Source organism: Ovis aries, chromosome 1, assembly GCF_016772045.2.
Source record: "Ovis aries strain OAR_USU_Benz2616 breed Rambouillet chromosome 1, ARS-UI_Ramb_v3.0, whole genome shotgun sequence".
Taxonomy (NCBI): Eukaryota; Metazoa; Chordata; class Mammalia; order Artiodactyla; family Bovidae; genus Ovis; species Ovis aries.
Window position 1 is genome coordinate 265,137,441 of NC_056054.1, and position 26,923 is coordinate 265,164,363.

General features: G+C 52.8%; 2 protein-coding genes across 2 annotated transcripts in view; one reads left to right on the forward strand and one right to left on the reverse strand.

The window, feature by feature from the left end:
* The first annotated feature begins 5,743 nt into the window (after positions 1-5,743).
* LRRC3 (leucine rich repeat containing 3) lies at positions 5,744-10,917 on the forward strand. The gene is made up of 2 exons (XM_012104384.4): positions 5,744-5,884; positions 6,570-10,917. Exon 2 carries the CDS (start codon positions 6,706-6,708, stop codon positions 7,486-7,488), a length of 783 nt encoding a protein of 260 aa, XP_011959774.2. The 5' UTR covers positions 5,744-5,884; positions 6,570-6,705; the 3' UTR covers positions 7,489-10,917.
* A 10,478-nt stretch (positions 10,918-21,395) lies between these two features.
* TSPEAR (thrombospondin type laminin G domain and EAR repeats) overlaps positions 21,396-26,923 on the reverse strand; it is a 171,454-nt gene continuing 165,926 nt past the window's right edge. The window contains exons 10-12 of the mRNA XM_042237689.2: positions 25,290-25,477; positions 22,919-23,020; positions 21,396-22,015 (exon numbers count right to left, since the gene is read on the reverse strand). Of these exons, the coding sequence (XP_042093623.1) occupies positions 21,862-22,015; positions 22,919-23,020; positions 25,290-25,477 (444 nt within the window). The 3' untranslated portion in view covers positions 21,396-21,861. The remainder of the gene's footprint in view (positions 22,016-22,918; positions 23,021-25,289; positions 25,478-26,923) is intronic.

Consider the following 26,923-nt stretch of genomic DNA (forward strand, 5'->3'; position numbering starts at 1 on the left):
AAAGCAACCAGCGACAGAGCAGAGTCCCAGCTAAGAGTTAACTACACAGAGAAAACGGGCTCATAAAATACTCAGTCCAAAAGAAGGTAGGAAAAGAGGAAAAGGGAACAGAGCCTAGGGGCAAATGGGGCAGAAATGGGACAGACGGGAGCTCATCACCCCGAGGGTGTGTGTGGCCAGAGCCAGGATGTCACCTACACCACCACTTAGTGTCCAGGTCTATTCCAGGACCCCACATCCCATTCAGTTGCTATTTTTCCTTAGTCTTTTCCATTTTGTAACAGTGAGTCAGTCTTTTCTCATCTTTTATCATCTTTCCATTTTGGAACTGATCAGTCACTTTGTAAAATGCCTTTCAATTTGGGTGTGTCTGGTGTGTTCTTATGACTGGAAAGAGATTGTGCCTTTTTGGCAAGAAAACCACAGAAGTGATGCTGTGTCTTTCTCAGTCTATGCATCAGGAGCTACATGATGCCAGCCTGTCTTGTTACTGATGATATTAACCTTAGTCACATACATAAGGTAGTTTCTGCTGTGTTTTTTCACTGTAAATCTATTATTTCTCCCTTCGCAGTTCATAAATGTATTGAGGATGATACTTTGATTCTATGGAAATCTTTAAGGAAACTAAATATAAAGACATAGGAGGGAGGAGGGATAAATTGGGAGATTAGGATAAAATAGATAACCATGCAGATATACACTATAATATATAAAACAGATAACTAATAAGAACCTGCAGTACAGCACAGGTTGTTGTTCAGTTGCTCAGTCACTTCCAACTCTTTGTTACCCCATGGACTGCAGCATGCCAGGCTTCCCTGTCCTTCACCATCTCCTGGAGCTCGCTCAAACTCAGATCCATTGAGTCGGTGATGCAATCCAAACTTCTCATCCTCTGTCGCCCCCTCAGCACATTTAGTTACCAATTTTATCCTAATCTCCCAATTCAATCAGCACAGGGAACTCTACTCAATTCTCTGCCATGGCCTATATAGGAAAAGAATTCTTTAAAAAAAAAAAAGACATAAGTATATGTATAACTGATTCACTTTGCTTGTATACTTGAAACCAACACAGCATTGTAAATCAACCACACTCCAATAAATTTTTTTTTTTAAAGACACAGGAAGTTAAAAGCAAAAAGAGTGGAGGAAGGTAACTCATCTTTTGATGTTAATCCATCAAAAAAGAGAGTTGGAGTGGCTACTAATGCCAGAAAAGTAGAATTCAGGGCAAAGAATTTGGGGATAAGGAGGCTCTTTTCATAATGATAAAGTGGTCAATTAATCAAGAGGACATACTAATCTGAATATAAAGCTTCAAAATGCATGAAACAAAAACATGATAGAACTTCAAGGAGTAACAGACAGATCTCAGGAACCTCAGTACACCTCTCTCAGTTATTAAGTAGCAAGTAGATGGAAAATAAGTTCAGTTCAGTTTAGTCACTCAGTCGTGTCCAACTCTTTGCGACCCCATGAATCGAAGCATGCCAGGCCTCCCTGTCCATCACCATCTCCCGGAGTTCACTCAGACTTGCGTTCATCCAGCCATCTCATCTTCTGTCGTCCCCTTCTTCTCCTGCTCCCAATCCCTCCCAGCATCAGAGTCTTTTCCAATGAGTCAACTCTTCGCATGAGGTGGCCAAAGTATTGGAGTTTCAGCTTTCGCATCATTCCTTCCAAAGAAATCCCAGGGCTGATCTTCAGAATGGACTGGTTGGATCTCCTTGCAGTCCAAGGGACTCTCAAGAGTCTTCTCCAACACCGCAGTTCAAAAGCATCAATTCTTCGGCGCTCAGCTTTCTTCACAGTCCAACTCTCACATCCATACGTGACTACTGGAAAAACCATAGCCTTGACTAGACGGACCTTAGTCGGCAAAGTAATGTCTCTGCTTTTGAATATGCTATCTAGGTTGCTGATAACCTTTCTTCCAAGGAGTAAGCGTCTTAATTTCATGGCTGCAATCACCATCTGCAGTGATTTTGGAGCCCCCCAAAATAAAGTCTGACACTGTTTCCACTGTTTCCCATCTATTTCCCATGAAGTGATGGGACCGGATGCCATGATCTTCATTTTCTGAATGTTGAGCTTTAAGCCAACTTTTTCACTCTCCTCTTTCACTTTCATCAAGAGGCTTTTTAGTTCCTCTTCACTTTCTGCCATAAGGGCGGTGTCATCTGCATATCTGAGGTTATTGATATTTCTCCTGGCAATCTTGATTCCAGCTTGTGTTTCTTCCAGTCCAGCGTTTCTCATGATGTACTCTGCGTATAAGTTAAATAAGCAGGATGACAATATACAGCCTTGACGTACTCCTTTTCCTCTTTGGAACCAGTCTGTTGTTCCATGTCCAGTTCTAACTGTTGCTTCCTGACCTGAATACAGATTTCTCAAGAGGCAGGTTAGGTGGTCTGGTATTCCCATCTCTTTCAGAATTTTCCACAGTTTATTGTGATCCACACAGTCAAAGGCTTTGGCATAGTCAATAAAGCAGAAATAGATGTTTTTCTGGAACTCTCTTGCTTTTTCCATGATCCAGCGGATGTTGGCAATTTGATCTCTGGTTCCTCTGCCTTTTCTAAAACCAGCTTGAACATCTGGAAGTTCATGGTTCACGTATTGCTGAAGCCTGGCTTGGAGAATTTTGAGCATTACTTTACTAGCATGTGAGGTGAGTGCAACTGGGCGGTAGTGTGAGTATTCTTTGACATTGCCTTTCTTTGGGATTGGAACGAAAACTGCCTTTTTCCAGTCCTGTGGCCACTGCTGAGTTTTCCAAATTTGCTGGTATATTGAGTGCAGCACTTTCATAGCATCATCTTTCAGGATTTGAAATAGCTCCACTGGAATTCCATCACCTCCACTAGCTTGGTTCATAGTGATGCTTTCTAAGGCCCACTTGACTTCACATTCCAGGATGTCTGGCTCTAGATGAGTGATCACACCATCATGATTATCTGGGTCATGAAGATCTTTTTTGTACAGTTCTTCTGTGTATTCTTGCCACCTCTTCTTAATATCTTCTGCTTTTGTTAGGAAAATAAGTAATCACTAGTAATTGAAGGAAGCTTCCTTATACTGATAAGGACAGCTACAAAACCCTACAGTCAACATTATTCTTAATGGTGAAAGATTGAATGTTCCCCCCTAGGATCCAGAGGAATAAGATATCTGCTCTTACTCCTCCTTTTCATTACTGAACTAGGGCTCTAGCCAGTGCAATTAGGCATGAAAATGAAGTAAAAGACATTCAGACTGGGAGAAAACTGAAATACTCTTTTTACTTAGAGATAACACAATTGTGTTAATGTATGCAGAAAATCTTTAGGTGTCTACTAAAAGGGTGTCTACTCATTAGTTCTAGTAACTAATAAGTGAGTACAGTAAAATCCAGATCAGTATGCAAGTGCCAATTTTATTTCCATATATTAGCTTTTAACAAAGATACATTGAACTTAAAATACCATTTACAATAACATTAAAAAATTAGATAAATCTGACAAAAGATGTGTGAAACCAAAAACTACAAAACACATATGAAAGAAATAAAAGAAGCTCTAAATGAGAAGATATACCATGTTCATAGAATGGAATACTCAATATTGTCAAGATGTTAATTCTCTTAAACTAATCTGTAGATTCAATGCAATCCCTAACAAAATCCCACTAAACTCTTTTGGTACAATTTGTCAAGCTGATTCTAAAATTCATGAGGCAAAGCAAAGGGTCCTGGATGACCAAAAGAACTTTATGAAAAAACAAAGTTAGAAGATTTATATTACTTGGCTTCAAGAATTACTGTAAAGCTTCAGTAATGAAGACAGCTTGGAACATTTGCAGAAAAATAGACAAATAGACCAACTGAATATAGAAAGTACAGGATAGACTCATACAAATACAGACCTCTGATTTTCAACAAAGATGCAGAGATAATTCAGTAGAAAAGGGATCATTAAAAAAAAAAAGCAGTCCTGGAAAACTAGACATCTATTTGTACAAAAAATAAACTTCAAATCGTATCTCACACCAAATGTAAAATGTTTAAGTGCAATATGTAAGATTTGTTACTTATGACACCAGAAGGATGAGCCATAAAAATGAAAACATTGATACATTGAACTTCATCAGAATTAAAATTTTCTCTTTGAAAAACTTTTAACAAAGTGAAAAGACAATCCACAGAATCAGAGGAATATATACAAATCACATGTCTGGTAAAGGATTTGTATCCAGAATATATAAGGAATTCTCAAAACTCAACAATAAGAAAACAACTCAATTAAAAGAGGGTAAAAGATTTGAACAAAACACTTCCTTAAGGAAGATAGACAGCAAACAAACAGATAAAGACATTCAAGTTCTGAGTGAAATACAAATTAAAACCACAATGAAATGTACTCCTACACACTTATTAGAATCTCTAAAATTAAAAACAGTGACCAAACAAGTCCTGGTGTTGCTCTGGAGCATACACAGAACAGGAATGTTAAATTGTACAATCACTTTGGTAGTTTCTTAGAAGTTAAACATAAGCCACCATGAGAGCCAGCCAATCCATTCCTAGATATTTATCTGAGAAAGCAAGAGTATTTGTCCAAACAAAGATTGTACACAATGTTCATATCAGCTCTGGTTGTAATAGCAGACAACTGGAAACAACCCAGATTTCCACAAGCAGGTGAGTGGATATACAAACTGTGGAACACTCATGCAATGCCTCATTACTCAGCACTAAAAGGAATAACCATTGATAAACGCACCAGCACCTGGTGAACCCAAAGTAATCACTCTGAGTGAGAGAAGCTAGACAAAACGTACATATCTATGATTCCATTTATATAAATTACAGGAAATGCAAACCAATCTAGTGACATAGTGGATCTGTGCTTGCCTGGTGGTGGGCATCAGAGGGGATGGATTGAAAAGGTGAAACTTTGAAGTATTTTGTGGTGATGGTTTCACGGGTGTATACAAACGTCAAAACATCAAATTTGAATATGTGTTTGATCGTATAACAATTACACCACAATCAAGTTGTCATTAAAAAAAAACAAAAACCCTAAGAATGGCTCAGGTCGAGTTTAAAAGGTTCGATCCCCACATTCCCTACGCTCCTCGGAATGCCCATGCAAGGGCCCTAAGACGCGGGATGGAGGGGTGGGAGTGGGGATATGGGGGGTAGGCAGGAAGAGACTCAGGGGGACGGAGACCTAACCCCATTAACGCTTTGGCTGCCGCTGGCACCAGACCTGAGAGGGAGGCTCAGCAGGGTCTTCGCACTGACCCAAGGGTCTCCAGTCTCCCTGCTGGCACCTCCATTCCCCATCACCTTATCCCTTCCATCGCCTTCATGGTCCCCAACGTGGGGGCCAGGGGTAGGGTTGGACTTGGGCAGGGGCGGGGCTCTATCACCCCGCCCACAGGCCCCGCCCACATCCTAAGAGACACATTCCCATCTAAAATCCTGCTCCCAGGTCCGTTTCACGCATTCCCACAGGCCACGCCCCCAGGCCCCGCCCCGTGCAGCCTCTACGGCCCCTCCCAAGGCTCCGCCCCTCGTCTTTACGACTCGCGTTGTCCAGGCCGCGTCCTGCACACAGGCTCCGCCCATGCCCCGCCCCTAAGTCTCAAGCCCTGCGTCGTTCAGGCCCCGCCTCGTACCACAGCTCCGCCCCAGACCCCGCCCAGGCCCGCCCCGCCCCGCCTCTCGCCCGCAGGCACCGCCCCACGAGCTCAGGCCGAGCCGCGTGTCTCCCGAGCGGCCGCGGACGTGGGCTCAGGCCTCGGGATAGCGGCCGCTCTCGGGCGTGGCGCCGGGTCGGGCTCCGAGCGTCAGGGATCCTCAAGCACAGCAGTCTCCTGTCGCGGCCGCGCAGGTAAAGGCCCCGCCCTACCCCAGAGTGTGGACACCCTGCCCCCGTCCATCCTCCTCCCTGGAATCCCGGGGGTCCCTAGGATCTGGGGCCCCGGGGTCCCTATGTCCGATATCCGGGGTCCCCGGGGCCCGAGCCCCGCCTGCCCAGGCCCCGCGCGGCCCCGCAACTCCACGCCCAGCGCGGGCCGCGCGCCCAGGGCTTGGCTTTTCTCTTTTCTTATTTTCTCTTTTTCAAACATAATTGAAATAAAAGGCGCCCGTGCGGGTAGTCGTTCCCAATAGGACCGACAGAGAAGAGCTTTAATATTAATAACTGTCAAAGGAATTGTCACGATTAGCAAAGTGCTGAGCTTCTTCTGACAGCAGCCTAGCCCCAAGGCGATGAGACTGCCCGCCTGGTTCTCAGGCGCTGCCAACCATCACCCCTACATTCCAGTTTCTTAAGAAAACCCTGCAGCCCCAGTCTTCCTACTTTCCAGCCTTGAGCTGCTAGAAAGGGGTGGACTCCCTTTACCCGGTGCTGTCCAAGTCATTGACCCCCCAGGGTGTGCGGTGGGTGTGTCCAGGGCAGGGTGGAGGCAGTAAATCACAGGGACCGCCTCTGATCGAGTGTCTGGAAGTGAGAGTGTGCCCTCAGGTCCCCAGCCAAACCACGGCCAGCAGTGCTGATGGCTCCTCTCTTATAGAGCCAAAAGAGGACACCGGGCATGTGAGGGAGGAGAGTTCACATCTACGCGATGGTCCTTGCACAGCGACGACCAGGCCGTGGGGCAGCATGTAACCTGCAGCCCTGAGTGACAGCAGCATCCTGTCTGTACCCAGATGGTCAGCATGGGCCCAACGGGCAGACAAAGCCCCTCCTCCCTGCCGGTCCCTGCAGGAGGGCCCTGCCTGCTCCTGCTCTTCTGCCTGAGGCTAGGTGCCTCTTGCCCACAAAACTGCCAGTGCCCTGACCACGCAGGGGCGGTGGCTGTCCACTGCAGCGCGAGGGGCCTGCAGGAGGTCCCCAAGGACATCCCCGCAGACACTGTGCTCCTGAAGCTCAATGCCAACAAGATCGCCCGCATCCCCAATGGGGCCTTCCAGCATCTGCACCAGCTGAGAGAGCTGGACCTGTCGCAGAACGCCATCGAGACCATCGGCCCTGCCGCCTTCTCAGGCCTAGCTGGGGGCCTGCGGCTGCTGGACCTATCTCACAACCGCCTCCGGAGGATCCCCAAGGACGCACTGGGCAAGCTCAGCGCCAAGATCCGCCTGGCGCACAACCCGCTGCACTGCGAGTGCGCCCTGCAAGAGGCCCTGTGGGAGCTGAAGCTGGACCCCGACTCAGTGGACGAGATCGCCTGCCACACCTCGGTGCAGGAGGAGTACGTGGGGAAACCACTAATCCAGGCCCTCGACTCTGGCGTCAGCTTCTGCAGCGTCCACCACAAGACCACTGATGTGGCCATGCTGGTCACCATGTTCGGCTGGTTCGCCATGGTGATCACCTACGTTGTGTACTACGTGCGACAGAACCAGGAGGATGCCAGAAGGCACCTGGAGTACCTCAAGTCCCTGCCCAGCACCCCCGTGTCCAAGGACCCCACCAGCCCTGCGCCCTAGTGCCCACCCGCTTCCCGCTGCTGCCGTGGCAGATGGGACTGGCTCTGCCCCTGGTGTCCCTCAGGGAGCTGGTGACGCGGCTGCTTCTGCCCAGTGCTCCACTCTCACAGAGCATTTTCCTTCAGGTCCAGCAGTTTATCCATCTGACCCACCGATGGATGGGGAAGCGGGCTCAGAGAAATGGGAGGTCTGGGGCAGGAAGTGGTCCATTCAGGACGTAAAGCCAGACAGTCCATCTGATGTGTTCCTTCCACTCTGGGAGCCTGTCCCACGGGGTGCCCATAGGGTGGACAGGCATTCAGGACAAAAGAGTGCTTGCCCGTGAGTGAGGCTCCCCAAGGAGGTGGGGTGCAGCTCGTCAGCTGAAGCTACAGGTCATCTACACTGTGGAGCTGGTTCGCCTCTGCTTCCCCAGTATGTCCCAGACGCATCTGACCACAGGCTCCCTGCAGAGCCAAGTGGTAGAGACCAGGTTTTTCTAGAGAGGTAAGTGGAACGTGTAACCTTTGAACAATTCTTGTTTATTCTCAGAGTGTTTGTTAAGAGTAACACGTACCAAATTTCAGTCCAGCGAGAAGGAAAAAAAAAAAATCAAAACCGCAAAAAATAATTAAACCACGGAGAGAACCTGAGACTGATCCAGTGAGGCTCATGGGAAGCCGTGTCAGCAGCCAGACAAGGGTAGCCCTGCCCGACTCCCGCCCCTCGGGCTGTGTCCCACCAGGGAGCCCATCATCGGGGTCGCCACGTGCCTTGCTTTTCTACTCACCGAAGCAACTCCTTTCCAGTGGTCGAGAGCCAAAGGGAGGGCCAATGTCTGATGCTTCAAGGCGGGCTGCTTCCTCTCTCCAGGAACAGGAACTCTCTCCTTCTCAGCTTTGCTGCCAGGAATCTCAGAGCGACTTTACTGCTCGGTTTTCCTATCTAATTCATGTTCAGGGTAGACCTTACCTCCACCTACGTACCCCAACTGTGTCTTTCCAGTTTTATTTTTTAACAGCCTTTTTGTATGAGTGTTTATATTTTAAACTACTTCAGATATTTCGAGGGGGAGCAAACTAGGGGTACACTGCTTATGGACCTGAGGTATAAAGGACAGGAAGGGCAAAGGTGTATGAAGGTCTGTACTGGGAAAGCGTCGCGTGACCGGCCACGGGAAGCACATTTATGCGCGGATGCAGAGACTCAGTGCCCGCAGCTGAGGGGCCAGAAGCGGCAGCAGAAACCTGAAAAGCACATCTGAGCAAGGTCATGACTTTTCAGTTGTGGAGTTAAAGAGAAAATGACCAGCAGATGCCAACCCTCATCCACGCCCCAGCACGCCGCCTGCCTTGCTGGGGGCACAGAGAGCACCCTGTGAACAGGGGGCTCCGTGCTGAGCGTGGGATGGGCGCCTCTCTGCCTGCTGCCCGCTAGGGTGCGGGGGTGGAGGGCAGGGCTCAGACGATGCTCTGAATGACCCCAGTCCTCAGGAAACTGATGGCCTGCCCACCCTTCCAGTGACCGCTAAAGCCAGGCAGCCAGCCTGGGTGCCAGTCCACTTGTGGGACAGACACCATGGGGGTAGGTGAGTGTGGGCCAACTGACAGGGGGACACAGGCTCCGTGGGTGAATCAGGCCCCCTCTCGCATCCATCCCGGGGTGCACACAGCAGGGAGGGGGCCTGCCACACAAGGAGCTCGTCACCCCACAGGTTTGTGGACGTGACCCTGAGTCCCTGGGTCGGGGGAGAGAGGGAATTGAGGCCTGGATGGAGGTGGGGACAGACGCTAGGGTCCTGCTTCCTCGGCTCAGGTCCTGCAGGGGCCAGTCAGCCTGGGCACCTCCAGGGCCTCTCCTCGCTGCTCTTACCCGGAATCAGCCCAGAGCTTCATGCCCCCAGCTGCTTTTCCGGGGACACACGGGGCACACGCAGGGCTTTCCCTCACCCTTTGCTGCCACCCGGCGCCCAGTGCCCTGCCAGCTTTCCCCCAGGTGTGGGCCTGCTGGCTCTTGTCCACACAGCTGGAAAGAGGAAGTGGGCCCAGGACCCCAGAGCGCCCTCTCCCTCTTGTCCTGAGCCCAGCAGCAGGGGGCTACCAGGCCCTCCTGGCCTTTCTGGGCTTCTCAGCCTTTGTGTAGTCTCCTGGCAGTGGGTACCACCCTCCCAAGACCCCCAGGATCCCATCCCCAGGAGCAGAAACTCCTTCCTGCTCGCTGGAGCCCCCGTCGGCCCTGGGCCCTCCTGGGAACCCAGCCCTCCCCTCGCCCCTTGCCCCCTCTTTCTCTGTCTGTCTCTGCCCTCCTTAAAGGACTCCTGCAGATGACACCCAGTGTCTCTTGGTACCATGTGTGAGCCTGGACACCCCACCACCTCCATGGGCCCTCGAACTGGCCTCCCACCTCAGCACCCTGAGCGAGCATCTGCCTGCCTCCTAGTTCTGCAGAGCCCAGGGTCCAGCCAGCCCAGTCAAGGGGACTGGCGTTGACCGTGGGGACGTGGCAAAGAGGGGCCTCAGTCGGGTGGCAGGGAGGCAGCAGCCCGTGTGGGGCGTGGGTGGACCCCAGCTCTCGTCACAGTCAGTCCACAAAGAGCCGTCTGCCTGCAGCCCTGCTCAGCCCTGCCCACCGAGCCCCTCCTTCCTTGGGAGGCAGCTCTTCACAGGGTCTGGGGGTCAGGGCGGGATGATTTTGGGGGAGTTTATGGGGCTGAGGGGTGGCATGAGCAGACTGGCCTGACAGCCACCTCAGCTGGGCCTGTCTTCCTTCTCACAGGAGTTGGGGTCTTGATTCTGAGAGGCCTAAGGGCAGAGGAAAAGGGAGGGGCAGCCCCCTAGGAGCCCGGTCCGCTTGCCCACCACTCTGGGCTGGGGTGGAACTTCGTGCTGGCTTGGTCCGCGGCCTCAGCATGGACGGTCCCCTTGGAAACCACAGCCCCACCCTTGACCTTGACCCTGACCCTAGGCAGGGATCCACACACTTTCAGCCTCCTGACAAGCCCTGACAGTCCTCTTTGGACTTTGGGACCCCAGGCTCTCTCAGGTGGTCCAGCAGTGGGGAATGAGCAGGTGTATTGTGAACCCCCAGCAGAGCCACTGGGACACAGGCTGTCCCTGGCATGGAGCCACCTTCCCGAGACCTCCGGTGGGCACAGCAGCAACAGTGGGCACAGGCCGGGGGCACTCCCAGAGCACCGTCCTGGGGTGGCACGGTGCACCCGCCCTGCTGGCCACCTGCCTGCCCGGCACTCCCCACGCTCCCTTGCAGCGGGTTCTCCAGGATCCTAGCCTGAGTTCCGGAGAGCAGGCCCGGCGGACCATGGAGGAGGTGGGATGGTCTGGACTCTTGGCAGGAGCCTGCGGTGGTTACCTGGAAGCTTGGCCCCAAACCCAATTCCACTCATTGTCCTCCCCATTGTCTTTGAACCCTCAATAAACCTCTGAGCTCATGTCCGCTGGAGTGGACTCTGTTGTTGCAGCTTGGTGACCCCACCAGGTCTGACCTGCCCTCACGCCAACCTCGCCAAGTCCTGGAGCCTCCAGCCCCACGAGCCGAGGGCTGGAAGAGCCGGGTCAGGATGGGGAGTGGTGGGTGCTGGGCCTGCCTGGACGGCTGGACCGGCTTGTGATGGCCAGTTGTCACGCTTTAGGAATTTTGTGAGCCAGCTGACGTCATGATGGAGGCTTGAGGATGCCTACAGGAGAGTCTGCTTCAAGGCCCTTGACAGCAGCTACAGTCAGGATCCTCCCTCCTGCCCAGGGAGGCTGTTGGCACTGCTTCTGGGGTCCCTCGGGAGCACCACGGGCACCCAGCAAGCAGGTTCTCCTTTCATATCGTCCCTGCTTCAGGCTGGTTCTGAGGGAACAGTGGCCCCTAAAGACATCCAGGCCCTGGTTCTGGGAGCCTGCGAAGATCAGGGATGGGCGGTGAGGACTGCGGGAGTGTCGGGGTGGGGGGGCGGGTGCTGGTGCCTGGGAAGCTGGGAGAGGCTGGGGCAGGGTGTTCTCTGGAGCCCCTGGGAGGGAGCGGCCCCACATACCTTGGTTTAGCCCAGGAAGACCCATGTCAGCCTCTGACCTCCAGAATTTTGAGAAAACAAATTCATGCTGTTTAAGCTGCTGAATGTGGGTCCTTTGTTACAGCAGCTTCTCAGTCTCCCCAGTTTGAGAGCGGCCAGCGTGCCCAGAGCAGATGACCAGCCTCGCCCTGTGGCCACCCTGCTCATCCTCACTGAGCCCTGGTCCTTGGGGTCAGTGCGTGCTCCCTGCCTTGGCCAAGTGGCCAGGAGTGACTTCAGGAACTCACCTCACACGTTGGCCAGAAGACACTCTCCAGATGAAGGGCCTAAGTTGGGGGGCTGCAGTGGGGCAGGAAGTTAGAGTCTGCCAGCCTCCATGGCCCCCCACCACCACACACGTGCACACCACACACCTACACTGTGCAAACGTGCACACACACTCCTGAACACATGCTGGGGAGGACTTGTCAGCCCCTAACCTGGAGCCCTGGGGGCAGATATGGGGGCTTCCCGAGTACAGGCTGGGGGTAGGGGTGGGGTCAGGAGGAGGACGCCGTGTGTCAGGAGGGAAGGCTCTTCAGGGGGCAGCAGCTTGGACCCAGCTTGGAGGAAGGGCCTCTGGCTGGGCGCCCAGTCCAGAGTGTGTGAAGGTAGGCCGGGCATGGGGGTGCTGTACATGGAGGGGTCCCTATGGAGGATGTACTGACTGACGGGGTGAGGTCTGGTCTTAGCAGTGGCCGAGCCACACAGCCTTGTAGGAACCATGTGTAGGAATCAGCAGTCAGGCCCCAGAGGGCACCCTGGGCAGGCTGCCTGCTGGGAGGGGGCAGTGGCTGCAAAGGCATGTGGGCGGCGGGTACTGCCAGGCAGGGTGCCTCAGGGAATTCCCAACAGGCCCTGGCACGGTCGGTAATACTTCTATTTTCAGACAAGAAACCCAAGACTCCAAGGTCCAGGGGAAGAAATGACAGACACAGGAGTTGGCTTGTGGGCAGAGTGGAGCTGGAATCCAGGCCTTCTGACACCCAGGCCTGGAAGTTCTCACTTGGGCCCTGGAGTGTTGTCAAAACAAAGAAGCGAGTCCTGGGTTTCGCCCTGGTTTGGAGAAGGGCCAGAGTCAGAGGCCTCGCAGGTCCCCTCCCTGCTGGCAGCTGTGCTGGCCAGGAGAGGGGAAGCCCCTGCTGGGACCCAGGGCTGCCAGGGTCTACATCTGTACCCATGGCGATAGCACTGGCCACAGAGGGTGTTGCGGGGGTGGCTCTGCAGTCAGAAGCAGCCCTGTGCCCATCTGGGGTTGTGTGCAAAGGGAGACGGGGAGACAGTTCCCCGGAGAGACAGTTTCCCGGAGAGACAAGCCCATGGCTGACCTCCCCTGTGAGCCCAGCAGCTCTTGGAGGAGAGGGGCCTTTGGAGGAAGGGCAGCAGAAGCAGGAGAGAGAGATGCAGAGAGAAGGGCCGCTGGGCTGGGATGCTGACTTGGGAGCCCATGTTAGCAACCGACCCTCCCTAACGGAGGGGGCAGCCAAGGCCTGGAGCACTGAAAGGACTTTCCCAAGGCTGTCGAGCTGCTGAACACCCAGCGGGGCTGTGACCAGGTTGCCGGGCAGCAGTGGATGGCAGAGAGACGTCCAGGAGACGCCTATGAAGCCTCCACAGCCAGGCAGTGACATGGGAGCAGTTAAGATGCCGAGAAAACCCTGAAGGAAGAATGCATTTATGTCAAGACTCGATGACCACAGTCGCCAGACTTATGGTTGTAGCAGGTATGTAGCTCTCAGAACAGAGGACGCTGAGCTGTCTGTCACCTGTTGAGAGTCCCTTATCTCATCAAGTCACACCGGCTCCCAGCACCCGGTCAGCCTGGGGCAGGGACCCCACGAGAATGCTCACCCTGTCTTCGTATCCTCCCTGCTCCATGCTGCCCCACCCCACACTCACTCAGACCCTCAGCAGGTTAGCAATGAGGCCCGGAGACTTCTCTGGGCAGGGTAACCTCTGTGCTGAAATTCTCTCAGGGGCCCGTCTTCCGAGATAGTGTGCAAGGTGGGCACTCAGGCCTCTCGGCACAGCTCCGAGCTGCTGCTCCTGCCAGGCCCTTCCAGGGCAGCCCTTTCACCCACATGGGGGAGCTGGAGGGGGTCCTTTTGGGTGGGCACCCACCGTTCTGCTCCCGAGAGCACTTAGGACCCCGCTGTCTTGGCTCAGCTGGCATCCCCCTGCACCCACCTCAGCCAGGGTGGACTTTGCTTGGCTGGAAGTCCTGGGTCCTGCTGTCCCTGCAAGATGGTCACCAGCCATGGAGAGCGGTGCTGCCAGAGGGCAGCCCTGCATACGGTCAGATGGGTCCAGTTCCCCGCCAGGCTCCCTGGGTGTAGCATTCTCCCAGGGACCGCTGGATCAAGCACCAACCTCCCGACCTTGCCCCGGGCTGAGAAGTCACCTTGGAATCAGAGCCAGTCAGTCTGGGTGTCACAGTAATCAGGACGTCAAGACTGAGGTTTTCCACACCAGTAACTTGTAAACAGAACTACTTCGCTCAGATTTTTACTGTTTAGCAGCCCCAGGAGAAGGAGAAGGACCCGTGCAGGTCCTGGTCACCACAGCCGGCCCAGGAGTGCCTGTGGCTGTGACGCTGGCTAGAGGTACTGTGGGTGTGACTCACCAGTTTGTCTGTTTTGCACCGTTTGGTGTAAGGGAAGGCACAGGGAGCAATGCAGAGAGAGGGCAGGTGAAGAAGACTCCACTGCCCACTGTGGTCTTGGAGGTGAAGGAAGTACTGAGATCCAGGATGTGGGCGCTTCTAGAAGCTGTAAGAGGAGGGAACATTCATTCCTGGAGCCCCAGAAGGAACCAGCCCTGCTCCTACCTGACTTTGGCCCAATGACACCTGGGTGGGACCCCTGACTCCAGGACTGCGAAGCAGTGCAATCCCTGTTGTTTTAAGCCACTAAGTGCGTGATAATTCTGTCCCAGAGACACAAGTCTAAGGCAGGGGCTTCTGTGGTTTTGTAAACACACAAGTGGTGCTGGTCTGCTGTCCTCTGTCCATGGAAATGAAGTAAGACAGGTAGGGTGGGCTCAGATTCTTATACTCCTTTAATGGTCAAATGAGCTCACAAAGTTCTCATGCTGATTCTAGTAGGTTCGATCAACAGAGAGACTGTCCATGGGGCATCACCCTTTGTCTTTCTCACATTCTGTCTCTCTGCCCTTTGCTCTCACCACAGAGGCCAGGACAGGCTGGACTTTGACACACAAACAGTGGTGCCACCAGGCTGCTGGGCACATCCATGATTATAATTTGAGGGCTCGAGGGTCCCGTGGTGAATATCCCGTTGGCAGCTGGTCTGAGAGCTTCTTGTTATTATGGGAATTATAGACGTGGAAGCGGGTCCCCAAACTGGAAAACCGCTTGGAGGTTTGTTACAAAGTGAAGCCATCACTTACCCAATGCCCCCTGCTCCCAGATGTTTACCAAGGGAAATAAACACCTGTGCACACAAATTATCCAGTGATGTTTATAGCAGCCCCAAACAGAAACAACCCCAGAGCAGATAAATAGGAAGGGCGATGGGCTATTGATATGATGGACTGAAGCCACAAGCAAATGGCAAAAAGCAGCAATGAAAGCAGACAGCCTGCAGGTGTGACAGCTCGGATGAGTGTCAGAAACACTAAGTTGAGAGAGGGACACAGACAGTGCCCTTCGTGGTGCCATGGGAGTGATGCCTGAGGCGGGCAGGGCTTCTGGAGACAGAAAGCTGATCGTGTGTATGTGTGTGTGTGTGAGGGGGTGACCGGAAGGGGCACAGGAGACTCCTGGGGGGTGGAAATGCTCCTGGCTTTGTTGAGGGTGGTTCCACATATGTGTACAATTAGTAAAACTCACTGAATAGAACCCTTAAGGTTGGTGCATTTTTAATTAAATAAAATTAAATAAATCATAATTAAGCAAAGATAAGGGCCTTTTAAAATAACATTCGAGTTATGAAAAGAGCCACAGACTCTGAGATGCCCTTTTTTTTCCTCTGGGTTTGCTCTCATGCTGCTGGCATAGCAGATGGTTTCAAGGGCTCTCCTAATATTGATTCTGTCAGAGGAGACACCATCTTTGGGTATTATGTGTTAACGGACGACTTTGATTCACTAGCACGTGGTTTAAATCAGTAAATCTACCATAAAAAATGCGACAGGCTCAGCATTTTCTTTCCAATGGGATTTTAAGTCCAACTTTGTTCAGGAAAACTGGTGGGCAGATGACAAGGATGCGGGGCTGCTGCTGTCTGCTCATGGGTCCAGGAGCTGTGCTGGGGCCACAGGACTCCCACGTCACATTGCCCAGGCATGGTCTGAGGGAGGTGGGTCCTCCAGGGACCAAGGCTGAGGGGATTCAGTAGCTGGCTAAGTTAAAACTGTGAGTGAAAGAACTGGGGTGGTAACTCCTCTCAGTCTGACAGGAAAGCCGTTCTCTTCACAGTCCTGCTGGACTGGGTCTTCTCAGCAGTGCACACCTGGAGCCCTGCTCTGGGGTGGGGGGGTGAGAGCCCCTGGAGCACCTGCTCCATGGAGGGGGGAGGGGCCTGGGAGCCCCTGGAGCACCTGCTCTGAAGTTCCGGAGGAGTGGACACGAATGAGTTAACAAACGTGAGCATCTGCATTTCTGCAGAGGCTGCTCAGTGAGGTGTGCAGGTGGAGAGCGAAGGGAGTGTTCTGTGCACTGCATAGGGTGTGGCAGACCCGCTCTGGTCATGAGCCTGGGAGGTCTCTCTGAGGGGTGGTGGAGCTAAGGACAGGCAGGTCAGCCTGGGGAAGGAACGGGCTGGGCGGGACAGGGGTGGCAGCCAGGCAGTCGTGCAGAGCCTGGAGGTCGCCTGGGACTCTGGGTTCTAGCCACTGGAGGGTTTAAGCGTGGCCAGGACTGTGTGGTCACGTGTGCGGCTCCGGCCCCGGCAGCTGGTGCACAGTGGACACTTCGAGTGTGAGCAGATGCCACGGCCGCCCAGACCCTCAGGCGGCACCAAGCTTCAGCTCTGAGCCTGAATTGCGCAGACACGGCTCCTGTCCAGAAGGGATGTGCGTGTGTGTGCACTTGTGTAGGAGCTTGTGAGTGTGTCAGCATGTGTGGGGGATGTGTGAACGTGTGGGGATGTGTGTGGGTGTGTGTGTGTGGCAGAGGCTGGGGCTATGTTGGTGGTGAGATTAAGGACATTAGTGCCTACAGGAAATGTCCAGCAACCCCAAGGCAGGTCTGCTGACAATGGTGAAAACAAGATAGTTTTCCAGAAGTTCTGCCCTGACAGATTGAGAAGTAGGTAAAGTCCGGTCTGGTGGGGCTGATGGAAGAGGTCCGAGTCACACACCTGGTCACCCTTCTGCTGGATCGGGTTTCAGGGAGGGGAGCCCTGAACGTAAGGAGAAGGTGTAAAAACTGCCGCTGACAGTATTTCTCCAGGAAACCATGACCCTGAGGAAGGAACTGCAAAGAAAAGCAATTTGTGCAAAGAAGTTCTTGTGTTTATCACAGAAAAGTCTGTTGATCTCTGCGGTTTAACAAAAGATGATCAGTCCAGCAAATTCCTGGATGTTCCTGTGAAGAATGTAACACGGTTGTCAAAATGACAAGGATTGTGGACGCATCACAGGGCATGCTAACTCCCAGGAGCCGCACACGCCTTGGGAATGTTTATCAATGGGACAGACGCTTGAGAGCTGACTTGAAAAGATATAAATACTGGCATGCTCTCTGCCATCACTCCCCCTGTGGTTTGCACTTATAACGCAAAGAGATCTTGATTGGTGCGTTCTGTTTCCACCCACCAGAGCAGAGAGAGCACGGTGGCACTGCTTGGGCAGGACAAACCCCGAGCAGGGACAGGAGGCCGTTGCTCCCTCCGTGTTGCTGGTGTGCTGGTGACATCAGTGGCCTCCTTCCTCCCCAGGCGCCAGCTGGACATCTGGATCACCCCAGGGGGAGAGAAGCTGCGTAGGTGGGTGCTTGGGGAGTGTGGACAGTGCCCAGTGGGCCCCCCTCCAATGGACAAATCCGGGAATGGGAGCAAACACAGCTGTCCTGACTCCTGGGCACCTTGGCCCATTTGGGCATTTTGTTCTTGGGGGTTGGTGGGGGGCTCTCCAGGGAAACTGTATGTGGAGAGAAGATGCTGGCAGGATTGGTCAGGGGATTGTGGAGGCTGCTGAGCCCCAGATCTGCAGGGAGGTGGGCCTGGTGGAAACCCAGGTAGCCGATGGGCAGTGCCAGGTCTAGTGTGGCCTCCTGGGGAGACCTCGTGCTCAGGGAGGCCCCCACACCACAGAGTGTGATTCCTTTACCCAGAGCCCATGGATTTAATGTTCATGTCACCAGACACACAAAAGCCAACCATCCTAGGCATGGAGATGGGTCTCAGAGGCCTGCTGAGCTCCTGGCCCAGAGGACCTCCCCTCTCCTGTGAGGGTTGCCTGCCTCTGGGGGCACTCCTGGGGCATACCTGCAGAATGAGCACTTGACATGCCAAACCATGGACTCCAGCCCCCAGCCCCCAGCCAACCCTGCCTGTGGCTGCACGCCTCCAAGCCCTGGACCCTGCCCTTCCCTCTCACAGCAGCTCAGGCCTGACCTCAGATCCAGTGAAAATCAGAACCCTCAGCAGACCCCACACCCCTCTCAGGGAGGGTGGGCGATTGAGTGTCAGAACCAAAACAGGATGCCCACTTGAATCTGAACCTCAGATAAACATCAAATACGCCTTTACTATATGTTCTATGCAGTATTAGGTTTACGTAATTTTTAAAAAAGCATTCATTCAGTTCAGTTCAGTTCAGTTGCTCAGTGGCGTCTGTTTGTGACCCCATGAATCGCAGCACGCCAGGCCTCCCTGTCCATCACCAACTCCTGGAGTTCACCCAAACTCATGTGCATCAAGTCCGTGATGCCATCCAGCCATCTCATCCTCTGTCATCCCCTTCTCCTCCTGCCCCTAATCCCTCCCAGAATCAGGGGTTTTTTTCCAGTGAGGAAAAGACCCTTTTCTCATGAGGTAGCCAAAGTATTGGAGTTTCAGCTTTAGCATCAGTCCTTCCAATGAACACCCAGGACTGGTCTCCTTTAGGATGGACTGGTTGGATCTCCTTGCAGTCCAAGGGACTCTCAAGAGTCTTCTCCAACATCACAGTTCAAAAGCATCAATTCTTTGGCGTTCAGCTTTCTTCACAGTCCAACTCTCACATCCATACATGACCACTGGAAAGACCATAGCCTTGACTAGATGGACCTTTGTTGGCAAAGTAATATCTCTGCTTCTCAATATACTAACTAGGTTGGTCATAACTTTCCTTTCAAGGAGTAAGCGTCTTTTAATTTCATGGCTGCAACCATCATCTGCAGTGATTTTGGAGCCCCAAAAAATAAAGTCTGCCACTGTTTCCACTGTTTCCACATCTACTCCCATGAAGTGATGGGACCAGATGCCATGATCTTAGTTTTTCTGAATGTTGAGCTTTAACCCAACTTTTTCACTCTCCTCTTTCACTTTCATCAAGAGGCTTTTTAGTTCCTCTTCACTTTCTGCCATAAGGGTGGTGTCATCTGCATATCTGAGGTGATTGATATTTCTCCTGGCAGTCTTGATTCCAGCTTGTGCTTCTTCCAGTCCAGCATTTCTCATGATGTACTCTGCATATTAGTTAAATAAGCAGGGTGACAATATACAGCCTTGACATACTCATTTTCCTATTTGGAATCAGTCTGTTGTTCCATGTCCAGTTCTAACTGTTGCTTCCTGACCTGCATATAGGTTTCTCAAGAGGCAGGTCAGGTGGTCGGTATTCCCAACTCTTTCAGAATTCTCCACAGTTTGTTGTGATCCACACAGTCAAAGGCTTTGGCATAGTCCATAAAGCAGAAATAGATGTTTTTCTGGAACTCTCTTGCTTTTTCCATGATCCAGCGGATGTTGGCAATTTGATCTCTCATTCCTCTGCCTTTTCTAAAACCAGCTTGAACATCTGGAAGTTCATGGTTCACGTATTGCTGAAGCCTGGCTTGGAGAATTTTGAGCATTACTTTACTAGCATGTGAGATGAGTGCAATTGTGCGGTAGTTTGAGCATTTTCATTCTTTGGCATTGCCTTTCTTTGGGATTGGGATGAAAACTGCCCTTTTCCAGTCCTGTGGCCACTGGTGAGTTTTCCAAATTTGCTGGCATATTGAGTGCAGCACTTTCACAGCATCATCTTTCAGGATTTGAAATAGCTCCACTGGGATTCCAGCACCTCCACTAGCTTTGTTCATAGTGATGCTTTCTAAGGCCCAGTTGACTTCACATTCCAGGATGTCTGGCTCTAGGTGAATGATCACACCATCATGATTATCTGGGTCATGAAGATCTTTTTTGTACAGTTCTTCTGTGTATTCTTGCCACCTCTTCTTAATATCTTCTGCTTCTGTTAGGTCCATACCATTTCTGTCCTTTATCGAGCCCATCTTTGCATGAAGTGTTCCCTTGGTATCTCTAATTTTCTCGAAGAGATCTCTAGTCTTTCCCATTCTGTTATTTTCCCTATTGTTTATCTGCAATTCAAGCTTAACTGGGGAGCTTACATTTTTCTCTGGTACCCTTGGCCAAACCTGCCTGCACCAGCAGATCCATAGCCCTCCTGCCAAGCCCATGAGGCCCCCCAGCTGCCCAGGGCAGGGACCAAGCCAGGTCTTAGGGACAGTGACAGCAAGGGGATGTGGGTCCAGCAGAGACCCGGGGGCTGCAGGAGGAGAGCCTGACTTGCATGCGGGCACACCCTTTTCCCAAGAACTGAGTGTATATAAGGGGTGGGGGTTCTTTGCCCGTGGAATTACCCTGTGGGCATCCTAGCCCCCAGACTTCTCTCTCACACAGGGCCCCTGGCATGTACCCCTTCTCACCCTCCACTCTGCCATTCTCCCAGGCAGGAGACATCCTTGATCAAGGTCAGCCTCTGTCTCCCCAAGGCATGTGGCTTACCTGCTGGCCTGGAGGAATCTCTAGAAAAATCCCTGCTTTGGGAAATGAAGAGGGTCCCAGTTACGGTCCTGAGATTCCAAATCTGGCCTGGATGAAGGGGGAGCAGATGCAGACAGATTCCTTTCTGGGTGGTTGGGCAGGCCCAGCTCTTACCTGCAGCTGACTACAGGGCAGTCAGGACTCCCATTGGCTGTGTGATCCTGTGCAAGAACCAATGAGAATTTGAGATGGAAATAACAGAGTGTTAAACCAAGCAGGGGCCTTGCTGCCGCTGAGGTCCTGGCTCCCACAACCCATCCTAGAGCAGGTGGGCCTGGCTGATGGAATAGGCCTGGCTTGGTTACCGCCCTGTGGTCTGGACCTCAAGGGCCTTCCCAGCAAATCTCCTGGCATGCAGGATCTCCCTTCCACCCAGGGGGCTTTCCGGTGGTGATGGCACCTCCATCCTCCTCCCCAGGTTCCCAGGGTGTTGCCATGTCACACCTGGCATCCATCTCCAGGAGGCTGGAAGCCCTCACCCAGTGGAGGGTCAGTAGTTGGACACAGGAGGAGCTGGGCAAGTGCTGGCCCTAAGGAGGCATTCCAAGTTCATCTGGCACACCCACAAGGCCGTGTGGAGACCAGGGAGGCCTGCCTGGATGCAGAGGCATGAGGGTCCATCCGCCAGGAATCTCCCGCGGGTGTGGCCTCAGGGAGGAGACTGGACCCACGCCACGCAGGCTTGGGATTCCTGACCTGGCCCTACCTCACCGCTTTTGTGGGAAACCTGAAGCTGGAGGAAGAAGCTCCTGCAGAGGAGAGGCGTGCTGGTGACCAGGGACACGAGGGCATGTCAGGCCGAGGTGGCCAAGTGAGTGACCCCTGGCTACGCTCGCTGGGGGTCTAGTTCCCATCAAAACACATAGACACAGCAGTACTTTTTGTAAGAAGCATCATAAATATATTTCAGTATAGACAGAACACAATAAATAGCTGGTACAAATATGTGAGGCAGCACGAAGCCGGTCCCTGCGTCAGGGCTCCCCAGCCAGAGCTGAGTGTCTGGTCACGTGGTGGACGCTGTGGGAAGGTGACCAGGCCCTGCTGTTTTTGAGGTAAAACTTTGTGTGAACTTTTCCTTTAAAGCAAAATCCCTGCAGGACAGCAGATTGCAGAAGCAGCTCTGGTCTTCAGCTTGGATGCTCACAGAGCCACCCATCTGGCCACCACGGTTGTCCAGGTGACAATGTCGTGGCTGGACAAGGGCCAGAGAAAGTGAGTTGGTGGCTCTGGGAGCCGCAGCTTCTCCTAGGCTTGTCCCACTCCCCAGAGGTTTTGGGGGTTCCTGGTGGGGTTCTGGGGTGTGGCCACGCAGGTCTAGCTCCTGGAGCTCTGAGCCCATCACCCCGTCCTCAGCTTCAGCACCCGGGACAGCGGTTCCTTGGCGCTGGAGTAGACCAGGTAGGAGCCGGCCGCTGTGCGGAAGGCCTCCCAGTCCCTGCAGCCGAAGGTTGGGAGGCTGTGCACGGCCACGAAGCCTTCATACCCCTGCCACCTGCGGGGAGAGAGGCCGTCAGCTTCCAGGCTGGGACGCCAGCCCCAGTGAGAGGAGTGAATGTCTGGGCTGCTCCCTCTCCCCAGGGCTCCCACTCCACCCCTCCCTGACCCTCACCAGGGTCCCACCTGCCTCTCCCATCCCTCACAGCATGAGGGGCCATGCATCCCAGCCCCCAAACCTCCCCAGGTTCCAATCGTGAGGAGCTGGGCCAGGAGGGGCCTTAGCCTGTAGAGAGGAAAACAGGCCTGGAAAGGGGGGACTTGCCCTGTCCAAGACGATTCAAGATCATCCTGGAATTTCTAGATAACTGAGAAACTTAGATCAGCTAAAAACATTAGAAATACAGAAGCAAAGGCACTTTTATTTGCAGACATAGTTATACTTCTAGAACTCCCATGAGACATTTCTTTAGAAAACTATTAAAACTAACAAGATACTGTGGTTGCATGACCAGACACAACAATTAATTGTGATACACAGATGAAAATGGACATGTGCTTACAATACTCGGAAAACTCCTGGAAGGGAAGGTCGTGAGAGTGCCATGGTGCCTCTAAGACGAAGTGTAAAATTTTACTGAAGGACATGTGAAAAACAGAGAGATCTACCACAGCCTTGGATGGAAACATGTAATAGGATAACACACTAATAACTCTCACATTAGTGTAGCCTCTCACTGCATCTCCAGCCAGAACCCAAAGTTGTGAGTGTCAGCAGGGCTAGAGGTCACCTAGCTGACCCAGGGGCCTGATCCAGACTCAGCCCGTGCTCAGATACATCAAGTGCCAGGTGACCCACAGGGCTGCATGACCTGTGACTCGCTCTGAGCCTGTGGTCATTCATGGGGAAGGTGGGCCCACCCAGCTGAACCGAGGTGTCTAGCAGGGGCATGGCCTTTACCTGTAAATAATACTGTTTACCGAGAAGGTATTTCCATCGAAGGAGTTTGCAACCACCAGGAAATAATCTTCTCCCACCGAGAAGAACTCCCAGTCCAGAGCACTGTGGGAGCAAGTGAGCAGAATTAGGACATGGAGATGCTGCCTGGGCACTTGGGGGCTGGTTCTCCCCCTAATCTCAGGATTCACGGGGCTAGGTCCCACCACCAAAATCCACAGAAGGAGGAGCAGTTTCCTCAGTCATACAACCGGTTGGTCTGTTCCAGGGAAATGCAAATTAGTTGTTCACTTTTTAAACTTAAAAAAATTAATTGTAATAAAATACACATAACACAAAACTTTCTATTTTATTCATTTTTAAATGGACATTAAGCTTAGTGGTATTGGGTACCTTCACACTGACATGCAACCATCACCACATCCATCTCCAGAATTTCTCCATCTTCCAAACTGAACCTCTGTCCCCAGGAAACACTCACTCCCCATCCCCTCCCCCAGCCTCTGGCCCCCACCATCTACTTCCTGTCCCTATGGATCTGACTTCTCCAGGGACCTCGGATAAGTGGATCACAAAGTATTTGTCTTTCCGTGCGGTCAGATGTCAGGATGTCCTTTTTTGAGGCTGAACAATATTCTACTGTAAGAATGGACCACATTCATCTGTCTGTGGACACCTGGGCAACAAGAGTGAACAGCGAAGCTCTGAACATGGTGCAAAAGTCCTTCACTTGGAAGAGGTTGAAATAGAGGAACAGCCCTAAACTCGTGGCCGGTCCCTAAAAGTCTGCAGCGCCCCCTGGAGGCGAAAACTTGAGGACACTGGCTGTGGGGTCACAGGCTTCTTCCCCAACTCCAGCTCAGGTGCCAGAGGGTCTGCTAACGTAGAGACGTCCCCCTAAATTTGGAAGTTGTGGTTCTTACTGCAAACAGATCATTGCATCCTGTTTTCAACAAACACCCCTGAACTCGCTAAGGGTGAGTCTGTGCTCAGACACATCTTAGTTCTCAGGGATCTGACAGAGGGCTTCTGGGAAGGACATCCTAGAGCCCTGTCTATCCCAGGAGGCCAACCTGGGCATCAGCCGTGGTCCCCAGTCACTGCTCTAATTACTGCGGGCCTACTTTCCAGATGAGGAAACTGAGGCTGCAGCCTTGCTGGAGTCACTCAGATGCCCAAGGCCAGGCCAATGCATCTGCATCCAGAGGCCTCAAGGTTATAGCCTGTTCAGACAGCACAGTCACACTCTCTTCGTTGATACTCACCCTGGGTTCCTTCTCAGTGGGGCACTGAGCGTGCTGGCCTAGAGTTCCAACAGAACCCCGGGCGTGAGACGGCCACAGAGGTACCTGGGGACATGCAGGGGGGCAAGGCGAGTGGGGGCCCTGGGGCTCCTGACTCTTCCTTCTGTTATCTGGAATCCTGTCTCCGCCACTTCCAGCCATGGCCAGTTGTCATTCATCATTAAGAAAAAGTGGTGAGTGTGGCCATGCTCACTGGGGGGCTTCACGCAGTGTGGCCAGTGGCACAGCCGTGTGGTCCTACTCGCAGCATTCTGCCAACTGTAACTGGTTCTGGAACCAAGGCCCACAGCCTTGCTTTTGCAGCAAAATGTTGACTGCACCGTCTGCCGCCATGCTCGCATCAGAAGCTGCTGGGACTTAACCCAGTAGGAAATCAAGGTCTGGCATGACTTCCAAAGCATCAGGGCAGTAAATTTGCTGACAGTAATGTGAAGCATATTTTTAATCCTTCAGAACCACACACACGTTTGGGCAAATGGTGGAAATAGACAAATAACCATCAACCGATGAAAAGTAAACAAAGTATGATAAATAAACACAGTGGAATATTACTCACTCATTAAGAGTGAGGTGCTAAGGTACAATGTGGACGGACCTTGAAAAAAATGACAAGTGAAAGAAGCCAGACACATCTGAATGCAGTGTCCAGGTTGGGAAACCCAGAGGGACAGACAGCAGGCTGGTGAGACCCAGGCGCTGCAGAGGGCAGTACCAGCTGAGGGGTAGGGTTTCTTTTCAAGGTAAGGAAAATGTTCTAAAGTCACCGTGGAAATGGTTGTACGCATATGCAAATTTAATTTAAAAAATAAAAACACTGAATTCTAAAAAACAAGCACCCAAACCACAGCTTTTAAAAGCAGAGTCAAGGCTACGGGAGGAGCTGCGGTCCCTCAGCTGGCCGTGTGGAAGGTCTGCGGGGTGGACAGCGAGGCCGCTTCACACCTGTGGGCTGGGGGGTGGGCACCGCGGTCCCACAGATGCTCAGGTGCGCGCGCTGCGGTTTGGGCGGCTTCGGAGGTCGAAGGACCGGGGCCCTGGATCCCCGCCCCGGCCGCCCGCCGCCCGCGTACCTGCAGGTGCGGATCTCCTGGAAGCGGACGAACGTCTGCGCGGTGACGTTCAGCTCGTATATGACCGAGTTGATGACGTAGGAGTCGTTCTGCATGCGCATCTCCACGTCGTAGCGGTGACTGTTCGCCACGGCGAGGAAGACCCTCTCCCCAATGTGGAAAACCTCCCAGTCTGCGGCGCCAAACGTCTGGGACCGTGAGAGGGAAGCCGAGAGCACGCTGTGGGCAGAGACCCTCAGGATGGCCACCCACGCGCCTCCAGCCCCTGCACTCCCGGCGTCAAGGAGGCGCCCCTCCTGCGGGCGCTGCCCTTTCCCAGCCTCCTCCAAGGCCAGTCATAGGACCATCTGCCTAGAGAGCTTCTTACCGCCTGTGCTGCCCCTTCCCCAGGCCCCAGTGTGCCCTGGAGGAGGTCCAACTGCTGTAACACCTCTTCCAGGGAGCCCTATCTGTTCCCTCCAGTTATGAACTCAGAAGCAACATCTTAGCTACCTCCGGAGTTGCTTACTACATACTCTCCCTGGCCTGAGGCTCTCCTCTGGCTCTCTGGACAGCCCCATCCTATGTAGGCTACTCCTCCAAAATCACTCATCAACCTGGAGGGTGAGGTGTGCATGGGCCCATGGGGCTGGACTTACACGAATGGCCGGCTGCCAAGCCTTGGCCGCAGACCTCGAACTGCATGAGCTGATTTACACATGGGCCCTCCAGGAGGTTTATGACCAACATCTCTGGGATGCTGGGCTAGGAGTTCATGGGGAAGGGGAGGACCAGACGAGTCCAGATCCATCCCTGTTCTGAGAAACAAAGCAGTGAGCACACTGGACGGCAGCTTCACTGGAGGGGATAACACAGCAGCTCCCCGAAACAGGGGACTGCGGCTGGGGGAGCAGTGTGCAAAAGCTCCTGAGGACTCCAAACCACAGCCTGACACGGCTGCTGGGGTCTGAGCTCCTGTGTCAGCACAAACGGGTTCCCACAAGCAGGTGAGGGCTGCAGAAGCTTAGATGGACACTTTGCATTGCAATTGTCTTTAAATGTTTTGCCTCTTGACTTTTGACTTGTGATACTGGTGGAGAGACTGACCCTCCTGTTGATAATAATCATAGGCTCTGGATACAATAGGAGAAGGAAATGGCAACCTACTCTAGTATTCTTGCTGGGAGAATGCCATGGACAGAGGAGTCTGGTGGGCCATAGTCCATGGGGTCACAAAGAGTCGGACACGACAGAAGTGACTAAGCGCTGGATACAATACTTTAAAATGTACACAACTGCTTGAAGGTTCTGGAGAAGGGCCAAGGGCAGGCAGAACGTGGAGGGGAGATGGTGACCCGTGAACACATGCTTGTCTGACTCTCCCTCTGAGGACATTCCCGGTCCTGTGCCATATGGGCTTGGCACTCAAGTGGAGGCAGCGGACTTGCTGGGCACAGACCTTGAACTGCATGAGCTGACGTACACATGGGCCCACGTGTAAATAAAAGGAGGTTTATGACCAGCATCTCTGGGATGCTGGGGTGGGAGTGCATGGGGAAGGGGAAGACCAGACGAGTCCAGATCCAAGCTTTGCATTTGGGGCTTGCAGAGTGTCTAGAAACCAAAGGAGACTAGCCTAGGAAGGAGGGACTCCC